At 40.5% G+C, this 21,795-nt stretch overlaps 2 protein-coding genes across 3 annotated transcripts; one reads left to right on the forward strand and one right to left on the reverse strand.

Moving 5' to 3' along the window:
* si:ch211-166a6.5 (clustered mitochondria protein homolog) lies at nt 1-19,747 on the forward strand. Of its 2 annotated transcripts, XM_057357601.1 has the most exons (26): nt 5-217; nt 5,910-5,992; nt 6,716-6,887; nt 8,086-8,217; nt 8,338-8,492; nt 8,649-8,803; nt 8,883-9,005; nt 9,087-9,219; nt 13,011-13,103; nt 13,214-13,917; nt 14,024-14,097; nt 14,181-14,285; nt 14,419-14,519; nt 14,607-14,759; nt 15,065-15,127; nt 15,629-15,864; nt 15,941-16,025; nt 16,338-16,491; nt 16,568-16,707; nt 17,426-17,506; nt 17,588-17,713; nt 18,044-18,153; nt 18,486-18,579; nt 18,666-18,791; nt 18,879-18,952; nt 19,178-19,747. In XM_057357601.1, exons 1-26 carry the CDS (start codon nt 172-174, stop codon nt 19,620-19,622), a joined length of 3,963 nt encoding a protein of 1,320 aa, XP_057213584.1. In that variant the 5' UTR covers nt 5-171; the 3' UTR covers nt 19,623-19,747. The 2 variants fall into 2 exon arrangements, with proteins under 2 accessions (XP_057213585.1, XP_057213584.1); XM_057357602.1 differs by lacking the exons at nt 18,486-18,579; nt 18,666-18,791; nt 18,879-18,952; nt 19,178-19,747 and having other exon boundaries at nt 1-217; nt 17,799-18,148.
* Nucleotides 19,748-19,777: 30 nt separating this feature from the next.
* Nucleotides 19,778-21,750, reverse strand: srrd (SRR1 domain containing). The gene is made up of 7 exons (XM_057357615.1): nt 21,430-21,750; nt 21,315-21,355; nt 21,064-21,227; nt 20,883-20,981; nt 20,642-20,793; nt 20,513-20,558; nt 19,778-20,376 (listed from the first exon to the last, which is right to left on the reverse strand). The coding sequence occupies exons 1-7, from the start codon at nt 21,558-21,560 to the stop codon at nt 20,182-20,184; spliced, it is 828 nt and encodes a 275-aa protein (XP_057213598.1). The 5' UTR covers nt 21,561-21,750; the 3' UTR covers nt 19,778-20,181.
* Between the last annotated feature and the right edge of the window lie 45 nt (nt 21,751-21,795).

Raw genomic sequence — 21,795 nt, forward strand, 5'->3', positions numbered from 1 at the left:
GGACTTCCAGCAGTCTGTCGAGAAGAAGGAGTGGCCGAGCGAGGGAATGAGAAAGTGAAAAGACGTGTTGATTCAGTCACACCTGACAGCTCTCTGTGCGCACAAAACAGGAACAAAACAGTGTTACAAACCAACACAATCGAGAGAGAAGAGCAGACCGAGGAAAAAAACATGAGGGACACGGCAAAGAAAGGAAACGGAGAGAAGAGGACTGTGGGTAAGTGTGGCACCTTCTGATTCATTCCCCCCTCCTCCCTCCCTCCCTCTCTCTCTCTCTCTCTCTCTGAAACTTTTTCTTGATATTTTGTGCTTTGAATGAAGCTTGTTTTGGTAAAGTTGTCTGTTGTCATACGCGTACCTGAAGAGAAACGAATATAAAATGCAGATAATGTGGCATTAAAATCAAGATCAGCTTTTTCAAAAAGCTCAGTAATGATTCTTCTGAGCAGCACCCGCGTGGAGTTGAATGAGCGTTCAACCCTGTTGAAAAAAAAACTGGGTAAGTTATGTTTTGATGCTGGTTTGACCATCTTAAACCAGCACAAACCAGCATCAAAACCAGACCAGCATATGCTGTTTTTTTCAATAGGGTCAAAATTGCTGTAAACGTTGCAGAACAAACACTAAAGTTCTCCTTTGACCTGCTGTTCTTGCCCTGCTGTGACTGATTCACCTGTGTCATGCGTACAAACACACATGTGTGAAAGACTTGAATGTTTTCTAGTCATCCTCTGCTGTCATGGCAGCGGTCCAGTTCAGCACACTCCGGGACATTCCTGTCTTTCATTAGGAGCGCGTTACTCTTCGGGCGACCATCATTCCAGCCTGTCATGAAGATTTGATGGAGTTCTCAGTGGTTTCATTGAAGTATCAACATAGTCTCAGATGTTTCTCTTAAAATTGCTGTAATGAGGAAAAAAATTGTTGAAACATGAAGAGTACGGAGGTGTAAAACGAATGTAGATTGTCGAGGTCAAATCATCTGGATTTGAGTCAATGTGACGAGAAATGTTTGAGTTCATATTGAGATCTTCAATAATATTGACTTTTGATTGCGGACGAGACAAATCTGAGCTCAGTTTGATACACTGTTGACATCTCTTCTCAAACTCTGATGTGAGATTTCAGAAATATCCGAGACGCAGACGAGACTTTCCATTTGTTTTTCATCTCATTGATGTCTTGGAGAAACGATTGAGATACTGAAGAATTCTCGTCTGTGATTTTTCTCTCCAGGCAATGCAGCGTTTTTTTTTTATTTACTTGCGTTCGGCACAGAGGTTACCGTAGGTCATCTTTATAAATCAGGGATTTTAACATGGTCAAAACTAGTTCACTAGAGCTGACATCACTGCACTTTTATTGGTATCTGAAAACATTTGAAGGATATGTAGGATTTTGAAAATGACATTTTTTTCCTAAACTATTAACCCAGAGATGTATCGTCACTGTAATAGGTTTGTTGTTATGCACTTTGGATAAACAAAGTCTTTTAGTTATCTTTAAATCAGTTGAATTTATAATCCCACCAACAATCAAATCATCAGGGGTCTCATTTATAAAACTGTGCGTAGGATCCTTACTAAAAGTGTACGTACGTGCGCCCGAAAGCCAAAAATAGCATACGCCAAAAAATATTCAGATTTATAAAAGCGTGCGTACGGCAAAAAATATTCAGATTTATAAAAGCGCGCGTACGCACACCTGTACGCAATATTGGCTTTATAAATCACAGATCACCTGCAAGTGTGCGTACGTGAATCAGATTCACATCCTGCCCCTTACACGCCCATTTTTACCCATAAATAGTCAATGCAAAGCACCTCATGAATGCTGATTCGTATATTAATAAGCCTGGCATCCAATCCGCTTGTTAAGCCTGACGTCACGCACCATAATGGACATATACCGTTTCCGGGTCCAGCCGCTATCAGATGCCATAGAAAAATAACAAAAAATGATGTAAAACTGCCGAAAACCCCCGATCCCATCCTTTATCTCCGCAACGAAATCACAAATGGCCAAACATGAGATTCACTACGATTTACAAATTGATAATTGTTATAATTATTATTATAATTACATTAAAGCCAAAGAAGGTCTCTGCAGCATTTATATGTTTACAGCATTTTGACTGATCATTAACACCTCATTAAAATCACCTCATTAATTAGTGGTGTCCTTCACCCGAGATAACATTTGAAGACATAATTGTAAAAGACGAATGTTTCTTTATTCCGGTTTTGTTATAATTAGGACTGATAACGAGGACATAACGAGAAACGATTGTGCGAGAGCTTAATGGCTATATTTCCAGACTTTGACATTTGATGATTATGCTCAGTATTGAAGGAAAATATATTTAGTATTTATTTACACTGTGTTCTGCAGTTATCATCTCCTCCTCATGCGCTCATAGCGTGATGGTGAGACAGCGCTGATTAAATATTTAGATTGAATTTTTATTTAAGATTTGAGTTGGATTTTAGAAGAAGGTGCATGAAACAATTATCACTCAATACAAGCGCAAATAACTCTGCAGATTTGATCTTCGTGATCATGTGGATCTTTAACAAAATAAATGTGTGTGAGGCATTAATGCTTATAATCGTTTTGATCACACTTAGGCCTACTTTCTGCAAGCTAAATTCACTGACTCACCATTTGTGTCGCCCGTGTCTCCAGAATGTGCGTACGCATGGGTCAGAGTTTGCGTACAGGCGCGCACATTCTCCCGTCAAGTTTTTTTTTTTTTTGCGTACGCAACGTTTATAAATGAGACCCCAGATGTCTGCAGAACTGAATCCATCATTCTTCAAATTCTTTTGTTTCTTCTCACGTGTTTGTTGAACTATTTTTGGCCATCCGTAAATATGTGCTGTATTAGCTCCGTTTCAAACATTACGCTATATTTAAAGCCACTTGTTACAGATTTACAATAAAAAAGTTCATCTGATGATTTACAAAGGGTTTAACTTACTGCATTTAGTATGAACTATAAAGCACACGTGACTGAAAAACAATGGATCTCTTGATGTCAGTGGGCGAAGGCGGTTCGCTCAGAGTCTGTTTGATGTCTTTCAGTTCAAGAACAGCTCATCTGTGAGTTTTATCATCTCAATAAGCCAGCAGGATCTCAGAGAAACAGTTAATGAAACAATGTATTATCTCTGGGGTGTGTGTTGTGTTAGTAATAGTCATTTATTCAGTGTGCGTTATCTTCATTTACTAGCCCGGGGGATTTCAGAAGTGTGTCTGGACAAGCACGCACTGAATCAAGCCGAGTCTTGCTGTTAGATTAGAGCTGGCACACAAACCTTCAGACATGTTGAAAATGAGAAGTGATGATATAAAGGAAATGAGAAATATTAAAGAGTATGCACGGTTTCTACATCACTTATTAAATTCCCAATAAAAAATACTGTAGTATTCCTCAGTGGTAAAATTCCTGTTTTGTGGTGTTTTTAAACCTTACTATTGTAAATATTAGAGTACATTACAGTATTAACAAAATACTATAGAATGCACTAACACAGTGTATTAATTTCTATACTTTAATAGGCTCATACTACAGTTTACCACACTTTACTTTAGTAAAATACTAAATTATACTATTTTTTTATGTGGGATTTATGTAACGTTGGTAACACTTTACAATAAGATCTCATTCATAACATTATTTAAAGTCCCCGTGAATTGGACGTTGCGATCGTTTTTACTTCCGTATTTTGAGGCATTTCCGAGTGAAATGGAATTTTGAATTAGAAAAATAATGGGCGTGGCTTTCGTCTTTCTCTGCGATTTGATTGGATGTATAAAAACAGCTGTTGCATTTTGAAATGAAACGGGCAGCCGACTGACAGTTGAAGGGGAGGAGTTAACGGATGCTCCGCCCAAGCCGTCTAATATACGTCATTTAAGATGGATAGTCACTACAGGACGGAAGTTTGTTTTCAGATTTTAACTGAAGATTATGAGGGCACACGACTTTTAAAAAGAGAATGACTCACATTGATAAACTGCTGCAATATTTCATGAAAAAATAGGCATTGTGATTTTAAATTTCACTGGGACTTTAATGCATTCACTAACAACGAGGAATATATTTTACGGCATTTATTCATCTTTGTTCATGTTATTTAATACAAACATAAACTATTATTTGTACTTTATTTGTACAGTCTGTGCATTAACCGCCAACTTTTGATTGTAAAAATGTACAATCTAAGATTAAAATAAGCAAACAAAACCTTGCTTTGAAGGGTAACTAACAAAATCTGCAATGTTCTTGCTTCGGTTCATCTTTTGGAAGGTTCTCAGATCCTGCTGAGCAGTCACTCGGGTGCTGAGGTCATTTTCACAAAAAGAGGAACAAACCAAATGCTGAGACATTCTAAAAGTGTTTACTCGCATTGTTGTGCTGTTAAAGTCCCAGTGAAATAAAAAATTACAATGCATATTTTTTCATGAAATATTGCAGTGTTTATTGTAAATTGTTTTTAAAATTCGTGTGCCCTCATAATCTTCAGTTAAAATCTGAAAATACTCTTCCGTCCTCTAGTGACTATTCATCTTAAATGACGTATGTTAGAGCCTATTTACACCTGGTAACTTCGCGCGTTTTCTCTGATCGGATAGCATCAGATTTATTAAAACCAATGCATTTACATATAAATGCGTCTCAGCTGAACGGATATGAATCCGATCTTCTATTCGTGCGCAAAATACAAATGTTAACTCTTTATTTCCGCCGAAATGAAATGACAGGGACTGTTGTTTTGCTTTATTTACCTCTGAAAATGCAGTCGTGTCTAAAAATGCATGAAAAACTCGTATTGTAACGTTCTCTCTTCCAAAGCTCTTGTGCTCTCGTGGCATCATGCCTTTGCAGAAAAACCACAAGTCGCGTTCTCCAGGATGACTAGATCTCAGCGCTCTCACACTAACCGCGTCTACGACCACACGTTTTATCGGTTTATTTGCCTCATGTGCGGCTAACTTGCGAGCAACATACATCCGTTTGGGAGGAGTTAAGCACTGATATATGTGGTTTTAACAACCAGCTGCATTTAGACTTGATCAGTTTTGACTGGAATGCGTCCCACCTCATGAAGTGGTTTGAGCGATCGGATTTAAATCCGTCTCGAATGCGTTTCAGAGGGCATTTACACCTGGTCTTTTCACGATCGGATAGCTATCCGATCAGAGAAAACGCATGAAGTGACCAAGTGTAGACGGCTTGGGCGGAGCATCCGTTAACTCCTCCCCTTCAACCTTCAGTCTGCTGCCAGATCCATTTCAAAATGCAACGGCTGTTTTTCTACATCCAATCAAATCGCAGAGAAAGACAAAAGACGGCCATAATTTTTCTCATTCCAAATTCCATTTCACTTGGAAATGCGTCAAAATACGGAAGTAAAAACGATCGCAACGTCTGCTTCACGGGGACTTCAAAATAACTTCCTTCAGCACCTGACCGATCAGTTCTGACTTCTATCCCTTTTCTACTTAAAAAAAAAAAGCTTTGTATACTGTGGTAGGCTATATGAGACCAGTTTTATTGCACTTATGCTTTTTGTTGTCCTTATTTTGTTTCCAATTGTTTACCTCATTTGTAAGTTGCTTTGGATAAAAGCGTCTGCTAAATGACTAAATGTAAATGTAACTTAATGATGGATTTTGTTTCAAAATGGGAAAATATGAAAAACTTTTTTTTTTTTACTTTTGGGCACTCATGTACAGTACTTGGTAATGTCCTGTTAGTGGATTCTGGGATTTCTATTTTTCAATTTCAGTGACATTTGAACAGCTATTTCCAAACTGTGTTATGTAACACAGTTTTAGCCTAAAGCACATGTTTGAGCTCAAAATGAAGAATCCGGTGACACTAAACATCCTTTACTCTGCAGATGTTTCTGGAAGCAAAAGTGATGATGACGGATCATTTCCTGTGAAGATTCAGGGTGCAGGTGTCGACGCTTTTGAGCTGCAGGTGAGCTTTAAAAACACAAAACTCTTGACTCGGAGCAAGATGGGCCGTGAAAGATCCGGAATAAAGGTCAAACCAATACAAAACAAAAGTTAACTGATAAACATTCACCATTGTGCCTTTAATTAAGACAATTTATGATCATTTGTCTAAAAGCACTTAAAAATAGTATGAGATATTTTCTTTTTTGAGTATATTTTATTCATTGCATCAACAGTATTTGTCACCTTAAAATGATAATTCGCCCAAAAATGATTATTCTTTGATTTTATTCACACTCTTGTTTTGCTTTCGTGGAACACAAAAGAAGATATTTTGAGAAATGTCGGAGTGGTTTTGTGTTCAATAAATGGAAGTGAATGTGGTTCGGTGTTGCTTGGTTATCGACATTCTTCAAAATATCATTTTTTGTGTTCTGCAGAAGAAAGAAAGTCATACAGGGTGAATGAAGTGATAAAAAAACATTTTTGGGTGAACTATTCATTTAATTCACATTTAAAAAAAAATGGCCATGATGCTATTGACAGATTAGGTGTTCAGATCTATCTGGCGCTCAAATTCAGTGTAGTTCACATCGATTTCGTATGCAAATAATTTCAGTTATCTGATAAAATACTTAAAAGATCATCAAAGGATGCAAATCATGTCATCGAGAGATGAGCTCTCACATTATCTGTGTTTGAGTATGCAGATACCTCTCTGATGTTTTGAGTCTTCTCTGTTCAGGTGAATGGATTCTGGCTGGTCCAGGACACCATAATGAGCGTGCTGGGCAGAGAGGAGGTAGCACCGCGCACGTCCCTCACTCTGGCCCTTTCAGGCGTGACCCTTGACCTCCTGGCGGAGCTCCGGGATGTCAAAGGATTCAAAGCTGGAGTTACTCTCCGTCTAGTGGAAGGTACACTCAAGACCTCGCAAGTAAACGTGTGCAACGGCTACATTTGTGTTTGAGAATCAGTGTTGCCTAACACAACGTGCAGCTGTTGGGATCTGGTTCAACCCGTAGACCAGCTAACACTGTCCAAAACCACCTTAACCTGATACAGATGCTAATCAATCATGAAATGACGAAAACCTACACTTTTACAACAGCAAAACCATGGTTGATTTTTGTAGGGAAAGTTGGCAGCTGATCTGATCTGTTCCTCCAATCCATTACCATCTAGAAATCAAATCGGGCCGACTGACCCGCTTGGACTTGCTTGAAACCAACTAACAAATTTCACGAGAAACATTCACCAGTTTAGTTTAGTTTCTGTCAGCAGGGAGCTCAGGGTTTGTGCAGAAATCAGTGTGGGTTTTGTCAGACTGGTTTCGCAACTTTCTGATTCACCAGGGTTGTTTGATGTCAAATGTAAAGCCAAGTGAGTCACCGAGGACTCATCGGGAACAGTGTGGGAAAACGATTCTTCACTGAATTACCCCATTACTCACTGGACACCTTAACACTCTCCCAGATAACATTCACAAATATTCACATTTATGAAGTTTTAAGGGCCGTTCACATTATAACGACAACTATAACAATAACTGTAACTATAACTTTATTTACGTCCACACCAGCAGACGATAACAATAACTTTGTTTATTTTATGCCTGCGCGCTCCAGTGTTCCCAGTCACTAAAATGAATGTAGATGACCTGCAGCTGATGCTTTCGTTTTCATTCCCGAACGTCTTTTCTCCAAAATATGGCTGGATGCTCTCTCTGAAGGGTGAAGGTGCGCTCGTGTCTGGGATGTAAAGCATATATTTTGCCAGCTTGCATAGACTCATATCCCGCCGTAAACGCACCGCTTTCCGACCACTAGAGTCTTTGATTCAGACATAAAACCCGCGTTGCGATCACCAATAGTCAAACGTTATCCGCCAGAAACTGTCTCATAGTGTGTTTTATCGTTCATCAGCTGGGAAAAAAAACGCTCTGAAAGTGATCCCAACGATGTCGTTCACTGTATCTTTATCGTTACCGCTATTCTGAATTAAGGACGATTTTTAAAAGGTTATTTTTTATAGTTAATGTTATAGTTATCGCTATAATGTTAACAGCCCATTATTGTGTTCGTGTGACCTTTGACCCTTGTGTGTGGGTTACAGAGCCGTACTCGCACCGATCGGCACAGGCTCACCTGGCACGTGTGCAAGAGATGCTGAGAGCCGCCGGACCCCAAGACTGCTTGATGGAGGGCCGATCGCCCAGTGTGCTTCACACGCTCACCCAGACACCTGGTAAGAAACTCTGTTTGTTTTTTTCAAATTTTGTATGTATATTGTATGACACACGTTTTATATATATGCATTGATTTATGTTGACGCTTATGACGATAAATGTGTGTTTGTGTGTATTAGAAGCCCCTCCCACTCCCCACTCATCCAAAAACAGACGAGCCAACAGTAAAGCAGAGCAGTCAGCCGAAGCCCCACCTCCACCTGCCTACATCCAACCAGGAGCTTTGGAACGTCCCCCTTTGACAACGCTGCTGCCTAACAACACACACAGCGAAGTATGTAAAACACACACACACACAAATACAATTCAAACACATTTAATCTTCAAATTTTCATTGATCTTTAATATTGATATGATATTGATAATATATTGATCTTATTTGTGATTCTTTCAGATAATAATAAATATCAATAAAACAATTATTTTCTAGCATTCCAGTTACCTGTTAGACCTGTCACTCAGCTGTTGGAACACGCCCCCTGGGTTTAGAAAACTGCAGGGCGACTTTATGTACATCAGTGTTCACACGCTGGAGGGCAAACAGTGTGACATCACTTCCTGTCCGCGTGGATTTTACGTCAACAGGTAAGGCCGTAGAAGAACAGCATATCACCAAACTAATACTGTTATTTTTGCTGTAATAATTGAGTGATTGGTGTTTCAGATCGACTCTTGACTTGTTTGACCCTCGTCCCGCTTCATCCACTCCAGTGTGTCACTGTCTGACCGATCTGCTGTCTCACCTCAGCCCACAGTTCAAACACAACCTCAGTGCACTGAAACACAGGTGATGCTCAGACACACACGCGTTCACACTCGCTCGTGTTATTCAGATCGCTTTAGTAAGTGTGTGTGTGTGTCCGTACAGGCCGTCGCTTCCGGCAGAGGAGACCCTGTCCACTCCGGACCGCACGCTCAGCTGGTTGGGCATCTCTTCGATTCATTCACATAAGTCCAGTTTCAGCGGCCGGCTGGGTTTGGATCAGGAGCTTAACACACAGGTAGTGTACTGTAGCTGTTTTAGCTGCATGTTAAAATAATGATGAGCTTAGCTCACCAAATATGATTCTCCACCAGATCTATCAAGATCACATCCATGAAAACATCAATTTCAGTCAAGGAATTAGTTTAGCTCAAAGGAAAATACGTATAATAATCGTTATTAAATATACATATTTTACAGTCTCTGATTAGTAAAGTATAACAATATTTGTATGTATTCGTCCAGCGAATGCATTAATGATATTATACACTTTACGTTATCTCATGGCCATAAGTAACGTGACTTTACCAAGCAGGATTTAGAGCAAAGGTAGCGTAAATCTAACACAGTTTGTCAATGTCAATGTCATTTTTATTTATATAGCACTATTAAACACAACCAGGGTTGACCAATGTGCTGCTCAAGAGAAAACTATTTCAAGAAAAACGAAAGTACATAAAAAATTAAAAGATCTTAATTACAAAAAGCAACATCAAAAAGGGAAGTTTTCAACATTGATTTAAAAACAAATAAGGAAGATGCAGATCTGATTCTGAGGGGCAAGGAATTCCACAGTCTAGGGGCAGAATTGGGGCAGGGCGGTCAACTTCTTCGGGACTTCGGGATGCACAGTAAGCTTTGGTTTGACGACCGGAGAGACAAAATGGGCCGATGTTCAGCCAGTAAGTCTGACAGATAGGAGGGGGCCAAACTGTGTAAGGATTTAAACACTAGAAGTAGAATTTTAAAATTGACACGGTATTGCACCGGAAGCCAATGCAGGGAACGTAGCACTGGGGTGATGTGATCTCGTTTTTTAGTGCTTGTTGACAGCCTCGCAGCTGAATTTTCTAATGAAAGAATGAATTACTTTTTGACAAGATAGTTTTTACTTTTGCCAGAAGTCGAAGTCTGAAAGAAACAGGACTTGACCACCATTTTAATCTGTTCTTCAAACTTTAAGCCATCATCAAAGATAACACCCAGATTTTCTACCCACGGCTTTACGGAGGAGGTTAGCTCACCAAGATTTACATTTGAAGAGCGAGAGTCCGACGGGCCGAACACAATAAATAAATAAAAAAAAGTTTAAGTGACCAAGTATATTTGAGCGTTGAGCACAGAAAACCCATCACAAGGGGAATATGTGGTTGTTTATTAAACTCTATTCTACATGGTAAACATAATGACGATCGCATAAACACAAACAATACATGAAACATGAAACACAAAAGCGCTAGGGAGCGCGGAGAGAGAAAGAGAGAGAGAGAGTGAGTGAGAGAGAGAGAGCATGTCTGAACACTGATAAAAATCATCTTTAACAAAGAGGTACAAACTTAACGCAGCTATTCTATGTATAGAATCGGATACTTGCGAGCTCTGTGCTGGACCAATATCCGTATGTGCTGGAGAGATGGAAATGTTCTAGAGGTTTCAGAATGCAGTTCTGCAAGGCCTACGCGGCCTCCCAGTGGGTGGCCATTTGCATAGCTCTGACAGTATGGTTAATTGGCACCTAATAACTAAACTTAGTTATGGACATAGTACGATGCGTGCTATAGTATTGTAACATAACTCATCAGATAAGGAATTAAAAGAGGAGGAGTTACATAGTAAACATACTATGCCTTGAATTCTGTTAAACTGTGAATCATCCCAACGTATGAATACAATAAAGCCTAAATCAAAACTTGCATCATTACTGGTTACAGTTAACTTGAGATTGCAAGAGTGCCAACACACAACAAGGATATTAACATACATTTATAGAAAAGGACAGTTTAGTGTAGTTTTGTCAGACCAGTTTCTCTGGATAGCCTCAGATGGCTGATTAGGTGTTATGTTCCTTTAACGGCTTACTGATAGCAAAAGGGCCTCTGGAACCTTGATCTGATGGTCATAAAACTTTGGAGAAGCACAAGGTATCAGGCTATTTGGAGCCGACTCTCTGGGATCTAGGTGACACCCAAACGAGGTCCGCAAAACTCTGGTGAGGGGGAAGTTTTATGACATGACATGATCAGGCACTGCAGTACACACCTGCCCTCACTCACTTATCATTATATGTGAGTGATCGTTATAAAAATCATATTCCAGAGAAGGTACAGAAATACAAATCTTAAAGGAACAGTTCACCCAAAAATTAAAGTTCTGTCATAAACCACCTACCCTCTAGTTGTTCCAAAACCTGTTTTGATGAACACAGAGAAAGATATTTGAACGAACGAAATATGTTTTTATTTATATAGCTTCGTGCACTGTGTTACTGGGTGTTCACACCGGACGCGGTTTGCGCGAATAAATCGTGCTATTCGCGCATAGTTGGACGCTTGAACATTTTGAGTGTACTCGCTTCATTCGCGCGTGAAATTCACAACAGACGCAAGCTCGAAAAAATAAAATGGCGGCCGAAACGCCCGTTTTGTATAAATGTAAGTTTCATTTTCACTTTCAACAACTTCTGATTGCATTTCTAGTGAGAAATTAGTATTGTAGTTTTTAAATATGTGATTAGTTATTGCAAAGACGCTCTCTGTTTATAATTCAAATAGACTTCAGTTGCGCTGCTTATCTGTTTCTCTTGGCTGCCTTCGTGTACAGACGCTGCACGTCACTACTAGAGCAAACTCCTGATTGGTTAACGCGGCGCAAATTTTCGCCAAAGTTCAGATTTTTCAACTCGCGCGAATCACGCGTCAAACGCCCGAAACTATCATTTCGCGCGAATCGCGTCATTCGCGCCGCCTCATTTGTGCGAATCGCGCCGTAAGGAGGTCTATCGCGTCTTTGCATTGACTTAACATTTAAATCACTCGCGCTTAATGCTTCATTCGCGTCTGGTGGGAACACACTATTAGGCAAACAGAGGGCAGTTCTATGGCACTTACGCATTGCTGTCCTTTTGTTGCACTCTTTGCTTCCATTGTTATGCCTCATTTATAAGTCGCTTTGGATAAAAGTGTCTGCCAAATGACTAAATGTAAATGTAGAACTGTTTGCTTTCCTACATTCTTCCAAATATCTTTCTGTGTGTTTGTTAGAACAAAAAAAATATATATAGTAATTTTCGTTACTATGGTAGTCAGTGGGGGTCCAAGAACTGTTTGGTTACAAGCATTCTTCCAAATATCTTTCTCTGTGTTCATCAGAACAAAGACATTTATACACGTTTGGCACAACTCGAAGGTGAGTAAACGAGAATTTTAATTTTTGGTGAACTGTCCCTTTAAACAAACATTTTTTTAACAGAGGTGCTTAACATTGAATATCAGCCACCAGCATGTTAAATATTGCTTGTTTCTAACAGTAAATGTTAAAACCTAAATTGATTCAGATTAAAATACAAGGTAACACTATACAATAAGGTTATATTTGTTAACAATTGGTTAATGCATTAGCTAACATGAACTAACAATGAATACTTCCATCTACAGCATTTATAGTTCATTTTAAATAACACGAATAATTCATTAGACATAATTTTGTCAAAGATGAGTTAATGCTGAAAAACTTTACTGTTCATTGTTAGTTCATTTTAGGTAATGCATTTACTTAAGTTAACAAATACAACCTTGTTTATAGTGAAGTGAAGCAATCAAATGAAATGATGCCTTTGCTCGGTTATTGATAAGTGTCCTTCACGTTGTGTTTTTGTCAAAAGACCTTTGGTTACAATAATAGTATTTTGTCTTTCAATGCAAAGAAGGAGAAGGGTGTGGTGGGCTAAAATAAGGAAAAATACATTACGAGATGGATGTTTAGATGTACATTTACCAAATAACCGATTGAAATGTCTGTGGTGTGTTTTAGGCCCCAGACTGGAACAAAGAGATCCAAGCAGCCAGAGATCTTCCTCAGAGAAGTTTAGAGGAGAGACTTCAGAGAGACAGAGCCTTACTACAGGTCTGAACACACGCACACATATACTTCACTGTTTTTTAAAGCATTTCTTTATTGCTGACATTGTCTGAACGCAGAGACGTTTTGTGACATCCCGTCTTGTGTCCCTGCAGGTCAACTCTGCTTTCGTGAGCGCTGTTACTCAGGCTGCCGAGAAAGTCATCGACGGTTTGGTCGATCCGCTCAACGATTCCCGCGAGGAACCCGCTTTCTTATGGGGCGGCGTGTTCATGAGCGTGCCGGCTCACGGTGAGGAGTGGCTGGGCGGAGAGCGAGGTCACAGGGCCGCTCAGCGTCTGGAACTGCGAGGGGTTCAGGGTTACAGCGACCTGGAAGGAGACCTCCAAAACCTGCACACCATCCCCACAGCGCTGGCCGACTACCGCGGCGTCCGGCTGTCCGCGCAGGCCCTGGCACCCGGCCTCCAGGGCCCCGAGCAGGCTGAAGTTCCCAACGGGCTGTTGTACGGATTCAGCGTGGGTCCTCTGGAAAATCCAGCCAGACGGAAACTCCTAGAACTGCTGGCTCATTCGGCGAAGGCTCTCGCTCTGCAAAGACACGCGGTCCTGGGAACGACTGGGCATCAGCTGCCCCTCTTCACTTCTGTGGATGCCCAGGGAATTCTGGGGGCCGATGGTCGGTATTACCTGCTGGATGTGTACCGGACCATGCCTGCTGATACCAACTTTTTGGTGGAGGACGGTGACGGAGTAGTAACAGAGCAGGAGGCGGCGGCAGGTGATGGATTTCCGAGGCGGTACCCTCACGCTTTGTGTCGTTTACGACCGGAGCTGGTGAAAGCCTTCATTCAACACAAGTGAGTCTGTGTTTGTTTTTAAACATCGAAGAGACGTACACGCTTCACCTTTAAATCTAAAATCAACATCTTTCTAATCACAGTGTGGGGGTTTTTTATATTTTAGACACGATCAGTTCTCGGCGTGCGTGAAAGCTCTCATGGAGGAGAGCGGAGGAGTTGAGGAGTGCATGAATGCCTGTGAGATGCTCAAACTGTTCGTTCTGTTTTGGTCACCTGTGAAGTGTTACAGACGTAACGCATGTGTGTATTCATGTTTTCAGGTGTCTCTCGCAGCACAGACGCGGTACGAGGTGCGTGCAAAGATGTGGGATCCGTCAGCGACATCATCTTCGAGATGCGTTTCAACCCTAATGTCTTCTCACCAGGTCAGCTTAAGAAAAACTCTCCCTCAAAAACACATTCACATGCATTTACAGTTAATACAAGGGATTGTGGGATTGCCTCATTCATAATGGATACGTGCAGTGCTTCCTATTGACTTTTTCTCGATTCGGGTAGGTGTGCAGTTTCCGGATTCCGAGCGTGACGCGGTGGCGCTCCAGAAGAGATTACTGAAGGAGTCCGCGTCTTTTATCTTCAAGGAGCAGATACCGGCGTTTGTGAGTGTTGTGTGTTGGTGAATGTGTGTATGTTCTTACAGATGAGTGATGAACGGCACGTTAAAGCGGCAGTGCGTGTGTTTTCAGATGAACGATTGTATTCAAGGCCCTGACGTACCCATGGACGGTGCAACTTTACGACAAGCCCTCCATCAGAAAGGAATAAATCTGCGATATCTCGGACAAGTGATATTGTCCATCAGCCAATCAGATCTCAAGGATCAACTGAGACACATCACGGTAAGATCACGCAAAATCCACACGATTGATAATGGATTTTTTTCCAGAAACGACACTTTATCCACATGAAAAAGAGTAAAACTGTCCTATAATGTAGTGTTTTATAGTAATTTTACTATACCATAGTATTGTATACTATAGTAAATTGATAAGCTGTAGTAAACACGGTAGTATTCATAGAAGGGTTCAGAAATGCTCAATTATCTATGATTTTCACCAGAGTTGACTATAGTAAATATTTGAGTATAATATAGTACTTGTTTCTTCTGTAATGCTCTTCTCATGTCTTGCCATATTTCCTACAGAGGTTGGTCTTCACAGAGATTGTAGTACGCTGTGCACAAAGGTTATTCAATGGCTACATTCAGGTATTTAAATTTATTTATTTAAAGGTCCAGTGTATGAAATTTAGCGGCATCTAGTAGTGAGGTTATGAATTGCAACCAACGGCTCACTCCACCCCTCTCTTTCGAAGCACTACGGTGGCTGACACAGAACCGAGATGTCGTCACGCTTTCGCTTCTTTGCTGAAGGAGATAACGTGTTTACGAAATGCGCTCTCTAGAGCAGTTTGTCCGTTTAGGGCTACTGTAGAAACAACATGGAGACTTCCATGTAAGGGGACCCGCGGTGTATGTAGATAGAAATAGGTCATTCTAAGGTAATAAAAACATAACGCTTCATTATGTAAGGTCTTTATACACCTCTGAACACATAGTCCTGTATATTATATTGCATTTCTGTCAATAGATCCTCCAAAAAATTACACACTGGACCTTTAAAATGAATATATTTTTTTTTTTACTTTGCAAAAATTGAAATGAGGTTGAGTAAATAAAAGTGACTGTATTTCTTGCGTCGTGTTTTAGGGGGTGGAGACGTCTAACATGTCTGCAGCCGTGAGTCATTTCCTCTGCTGCTTATTGGTGCCTCACTTCAGTTCAACATCAAATGGGGAGGAGTCTAAGAAGCGCTCCAGGAGGCGTGGCCGTGGAGGGGGAGGGGCTACGGATAGCACCTCTTGGAGTACGCTGAGCGGCAACGAACTGTGGAGTCTCATATGTCAGGATGCTCAAGAAACCTACAGACTTAAAGAAGGACTAGGGTGAGAGAAAAGAGCCATCTTTTCACCCGTCTCATACGTTTTTGTTGTAGCATCATAGTGTAACATTTTGTCGCAGGTCAAATGTGGACAATCTAGTCGAGCAATACGGATTGCAGAAGATATCCTTGTTGAGAGAGATGTGCTTGAAGACTGGCATTCAGGTGTTCTTTAACAACAATTATGTTCGCTTAAATATTCTTGAAGTTATTTTCTTACAGTTTATTTTTTATATTTTGTTATTTTTTAATAACAAGCTAAAAATAACATTTGTATGTACAGCATGCTGTTTAATATTACAAATAATAATTCAGACTCATCCCTGCGAAGTGTCAAGTGAAAGTTTTTATATTTAACTCTAAATATTTTATAAATATTTTATATAAAATACTTGATTCTGATTGGTCAATTGTGACATTTGTGGACATTGCGTTATTTTCTGAGAATTTGTAAAGAACCTCAAATTTGTCCCGCAGCTCCGTCTCAAAGAGTACACGTTCGACAACCGTAACAAGCCGCCCATCTCCCCCGACGATGTGCTCAACATCCTGCCCGTCATCAAGCACGTAACCATGACGACCGCCGATGCCACCAAGAAGTTCCAGGCAGCACAGAGCAGCCTTCAGAAAGGTACTCGTGGAAGTTCATGAAGTTCATGCACATTGCAGGGATCACATCGCTTGACAGCATCATTGTCTTCCTGTAGGGTTACTGGAGCAGGCGTACGAGAAACTTAAAGAAGCTTCATATCTGTTTGGTCGTGTGTGTGATGATCTGCACTCTGAGGCCTGTCACTGTCTGAGTCTCCTGGCAAAAGTGGCGTACTTACAGGGCCGTCCCGCTGAGGTGCGTGTACTCTTCTTGGCTGTTCAATGAGTCACTTACTTGAAAGATGGCATTTTATATAATATAACCGCTTGGGTAACCGATGGTTCGCAAGTTAATGAGCATTGTGATGTGAGCAAATAAAAGCGCACAAATGTAAACGTTTGAGTAAACCGTTCTGTTCTTACACACCTAAAACTGTGACTTGTGTCTAAATTAGGGCTGTGAAGCGATTACAGTTTTTAATCTAATACATGATGTTGCGATTAATTAATCTAATTAATCGCAACTTAATCACACATCACATTTGGGGCCAACATATAATTTAAAGTCATAATAAGACAATACAGAAAGTAGCTTCAGATGTTCAGAAGCTAAGACGGACATCATTTACTGTATTTTGTATTATTTATTAAGCTGAATTATTATTATCAAAGACCGAAACAGTTTAGTTACTAACATTCTTAAGTAATATCTTCCTTTTCCCCGAAGAACTGACAGTATTCTGTATGTTATATATCACGCAGTAAGTTGTTGCCAGCATCATATTTGTCACCAGTCAACTGTATGAAATGTAAGATGACCTACTTATGTCTGGGGCGGGTGCGTGAAATACGTTAAAAATTTTAATCGCGTTAATTTTCCATAACACGTTAATTAATGCGTTAAATGCACAGCCCTAGTCTAAATGTGTATCTTTGACCACTTAGCATTATTTTCTCCCTCTCTCCCTTCGTAGGCTCGTAGCGTGCAGCTCAGGGTCGTGGTCATCAGTGAAAGGGTTCTAGGATTCGATCATCCCAACACCATTCGGCAATACGTGAGTGAAGTTCTTACAGAATAACACAGACGTGTTTCCAAAGATCAGCAGTATGTAATGCAGTCATGTCTCTTGTGTCAGGTGCTGTTGGCCGTGTATCTGTTCGCCGGAGGTGAAGCGGCTCTCGCTCAGCGCTGTCTGTATCGTGCCAAAGTTCTTCTGTTGACGGTTCACGGCGGAGATCATCCTTACACCGCAGTCATTGATGCAAGTTACATTCAACAAAACCGACAAACATCATTTGTTTGGAGCATTATACGCATCAATTGATTCATTTCAATATTTTTTACAGTGCCTTGCTGAAAAGAACATCTTAGACCTCAGGTTTCCCAACCTGATCAAGCTTGGTTTATGGTTTTTGGGAATCTACTCAGAAACCAGCCAGTCCAGTTTAAACCAGCTTGAGCTTGTTCAAATTGTCTTTTTCAGCAGCATAGCGCCTACACAATAATCAAGTGTTTTTTTGTTTCCTACAATAAATGATTGCATGTATTTATCCGAAACTCTACTGTAATCCGTCGACTTTGTGTCTTGCAGGCGTCTCTTGGACTGATTCTTCAGGGGGAGCAGTCGCTACAATACCTCCAGAGTGCACTGAAAATCACCAGCTCGTTCAGAGGAGACGCAGACCTTACGGCAGCTCTCATGTAAGACGTTCTGATGTTCTTAAAGAGCTCAGATAGCAGGTGCACACTTCAGACGAAGACAAACTGAGCGTTAGTGTAGCATCTTGCGCACACGAGAAGTCTGAGAAGTTGAGATTTTTTGCCTGTGAGGAATGTTTTAACTTAGTTCCTTACGACGTCACTGCCTTACAAGATTTAGTACGGAGCATAAGCTTATGATGTCATTACTGCAAGATAAACCCAGACAGGATGGGCTCTTGAAGAGATTTATTTTGTGAATGTACATTAACTCATATTTCTGCTGTGAAATATTGATTTGAGAGATGCCATTTTTGATTTCTTGTGTCTTGCAGTCTCCATCTGCTGGCACAGAGACTCTGTGTGTCTGGTGACTACAGAGGAGGTATGAACCTTGAGAAACAGGCTCACAGCATCTTCCAGAATAAGGTGAGCTTTTGTGTTCTTGTGAGAAGTTAGCGATTCGAGTCAAAAGTGCAATGGTTTTCTGAGCTCGCTTGTGTGTTTTTCAACAGTGGGGTGAAGATCATCCCCAAACTAAATGCAGCTCAGAGTTCCTGAAGAACATTACCCAGCAGGCTGTGCGCGTGGAGCGGTCCATTCGTCAGGGGGGCGTGGAGCTTTGTGATGCACCGCCTGAGGTAAGCTCAGTTTGAAAACATCGCTTAAAAGAACCAAGGCGTGCCTTCCATTTTGTTTCAAACGGTCTTTTCTTTTGCCATCCACAGAGTTTGACTCCGTCTCTGGACACCACACTGGAACAGCTCGCTCTGGTCAATGGCATACTCAAGACGTCATACAGGTAAGATGAATGTCACAAACACACATCCAGGTCACATTACATCCCAAAAGAAAAAAAGGAAATTACGAAAACAAATACAGTTGTAAACAAAAAAGTATATAAATGAACTTATTACATCAAATAAATTAAACTGTTACGGTTTTGCAGAATTGTCAGGTTCACGTACTGTTTATTAGTTAATTCAAACAAAACCGAATGAATGGCTTTCATTGTTGTTATTTAAAGCACAAGGATAATGGAGTTCAAAGAAAAGCTTAAAGAGAAAAAAGCAGCAGAAGAGGCTGAAAAGGCGAAATCACAGTCGACCAATGAGAAAGAAGCTTCAGGGCTGCAGGCCAACGACGGAGAGGCGACTGGGGCTGAGAAGACCAATGGGGAACAGGCGCAAGAGGCCACCGAAGAAAATGCAGAAAGTGAACGTGGCGAGACTGATGGTGTAGAGAAGTCTGACCAAATCAATGTCAACGGTGACATTGACTCCCATCAGCATAACGGAGATTGTCCGACAAACAACGGGGAAGAGGAATGCCAATCAGACATCACCAATGGTGTCTCGACTGAGAGCCAATCAAAATTGACAAATATTATGATGTCAGCCGTGGTAAATGGAAACGAGAGTGATGTGAGCGAAGGCTCAGGTGATGTGAAGAAACGGGTTGAAACCGAGTGAGACGTTCTGTGAGATTTTACAAGTATTTGAATGCATTTTTACAACTAACACACGTGTGCAGTGAACATTTTTTCTTTGAGTATATTTTCTTTCTGTTTTGAATTGAATAAAATGTCTTCACTAGACGTCGAGTGTCTTTGAGTCAATGGCCCACATCAAACAAAAAAGTTCTTTATTTCACAGTTTTCTCATCATTTACATTTATTTAGCAAATGCATTGATCCAATGTGACTTAACATTTTGTCAAGAGCCAACAAGCGTAGACTACAAGCCTACTTTTTCTACTAAGAATAGACCAGTCGGTTGGTTAATACATTTCCCAATTCAGACAGCTTTAGTTACATCAGTGGAAAATCAAATGATTTTAGATCAAATGTATTTTTTTCTTTAAAAAAGGGAAGCACAGACATTGAGCATTTCTTTTCAAATGTTTTCTTTTTTATGTAATTAAAATACATTATCTTTACTTTAACATTATTTTCCCAAAATAATTATAAAGAAAATATTAAAAACGTAATGAAACATTAACAGCATCGTGTTTCACGTTTGTTAATATTCCTCAGCAGTGTTTCTCTCTCAGGATGATCTCGAGATCCTTGCAGTGTTGGTACAGCGGCTCTGAAGTCTCAGTCCACGTACAGTCTGCAAGTCTGTTCAGATTCTCAGGAGGGAACTGAATGAGCGCCGTGTCATTAAACACATCCAGAAAGCGGTGTGAGCAGAACAGAGACGTCTCCTCACATACACGGATCACCTTAAGATAGCTGAGTCAAGGGCCTGTCTCAAGAAAATCTTAAACCTACGAGAATCTAATGTGCATCTACTGTCTAAAACACATAGTGACTGTAAAATGGTACATTTCAAAGGTGTAAGATAATGATAAAGGATACATTTGATAAGAAGCTGTAATCTCTTTCAAATTCTCTCTGTAACATCCTAAGCGAATAAAAAAATCAGTTCCTTTATTTTGCACCGTGGTATTGTGGCTTGATTTAAATGAGATGTAACGCCACAATTACCTTTCTTGAATGCCATGAAAACTGTTGCCTATAATAACAATCTTTGGCAAAGTCTGAGGCGACCAGTTTTTCCACAGCAGGTTGTTGTACAGAGCTTTCCCACAATGCATCAGGTAGAACAGGGTAGGTTGACACACCGCTCGCTTCCCCTCCTGGTGAGTGTACAGAGACCATTTGAAAGAAATGACCATGCTTAACGTAATTCCAATCTTTTCACCACAGTATATGCATCATTTTCTACCTCATTTTCAGTTAACACATCGAAGCCGAGCTCTCTGAGAGCATTGCACTCCAACGCAGAAAACACAGGGTCATAGACACAACAACTTCCCTCTGGAATCTGACAGAGGAAGAGAACATGTATTGTAAAATAAACATGTGATATGTAATGTCATGTAAGCACAGTGTGTGTGTTTGCTCACATGGAGTGTCTCCAAAAGCAGTAACAACATTGCAAGCTGGTATCTGGCAGATATGCAGGAGGCAAAATTGCCCAAACCGTAACACACACAGTGCTTAAGAGAGACATCTTCATTCTTCTTTGAGGACACTGAAGCACTGGAAAGAAGATGCTCAGATAGGACATCTAAAGGTTAAGATTTACAAATGGAAATGTGGTTTTAACTGCAGTCCATCGCAAACTCTGGAAGAAAATGTATTAAAAAGGACCCACCTCTCCATTGCAGCCAGAAGTCTTCTCCTCTCAGCTCGTTCCTGTGAAGCAAAAGTACAGAGTTTGTTTTAAGGGCACTCCGTGAACTGTCATATGTGATCTGACAGACGCTCACATTGCGTTTATTGTCCTTTGTTTAAACACCTGACACTCAGAGAGCTGACGAGAGTCCGTTTTGAGGTGTTTTATTCTTCGGGAAGCGCCTTTACGACGTCCTGCTACCTGCCAGTCATCATTACAAGCCATTTCAGCAAAACTTAAAGACTGTTGTCATTTAGTTAATCAATCGGAAGTGCACGATAGTTATATAAAATATTTTAAGAGAACATTTCGATTACTATATGAATGCATTTTATATTAGAAGACAAGCATGGATGACATTATTTCAACTCAATGCTACGAATAGGGTGCTCATGTTGGCATGAGAATGTTTATGTGTTACACTGTAAGTGTTCCGATCGACCGCTGTTTCGTATAAGCA

This window comes from Triplophysa rosa, linkage group LG17 (genome assembly GCF_024868665.1).
Source record: "Triplophysa rosa linkage group LG17, Trosa_1v2, whole genome shotgun sequence".
NCBI classification, from domain to species: Eukaryota; Metazoa; Chordata; class Actinopteri; order Cypriniformes; family Nemacheilidae; genus Triplophysa; species Triplophysa rosa.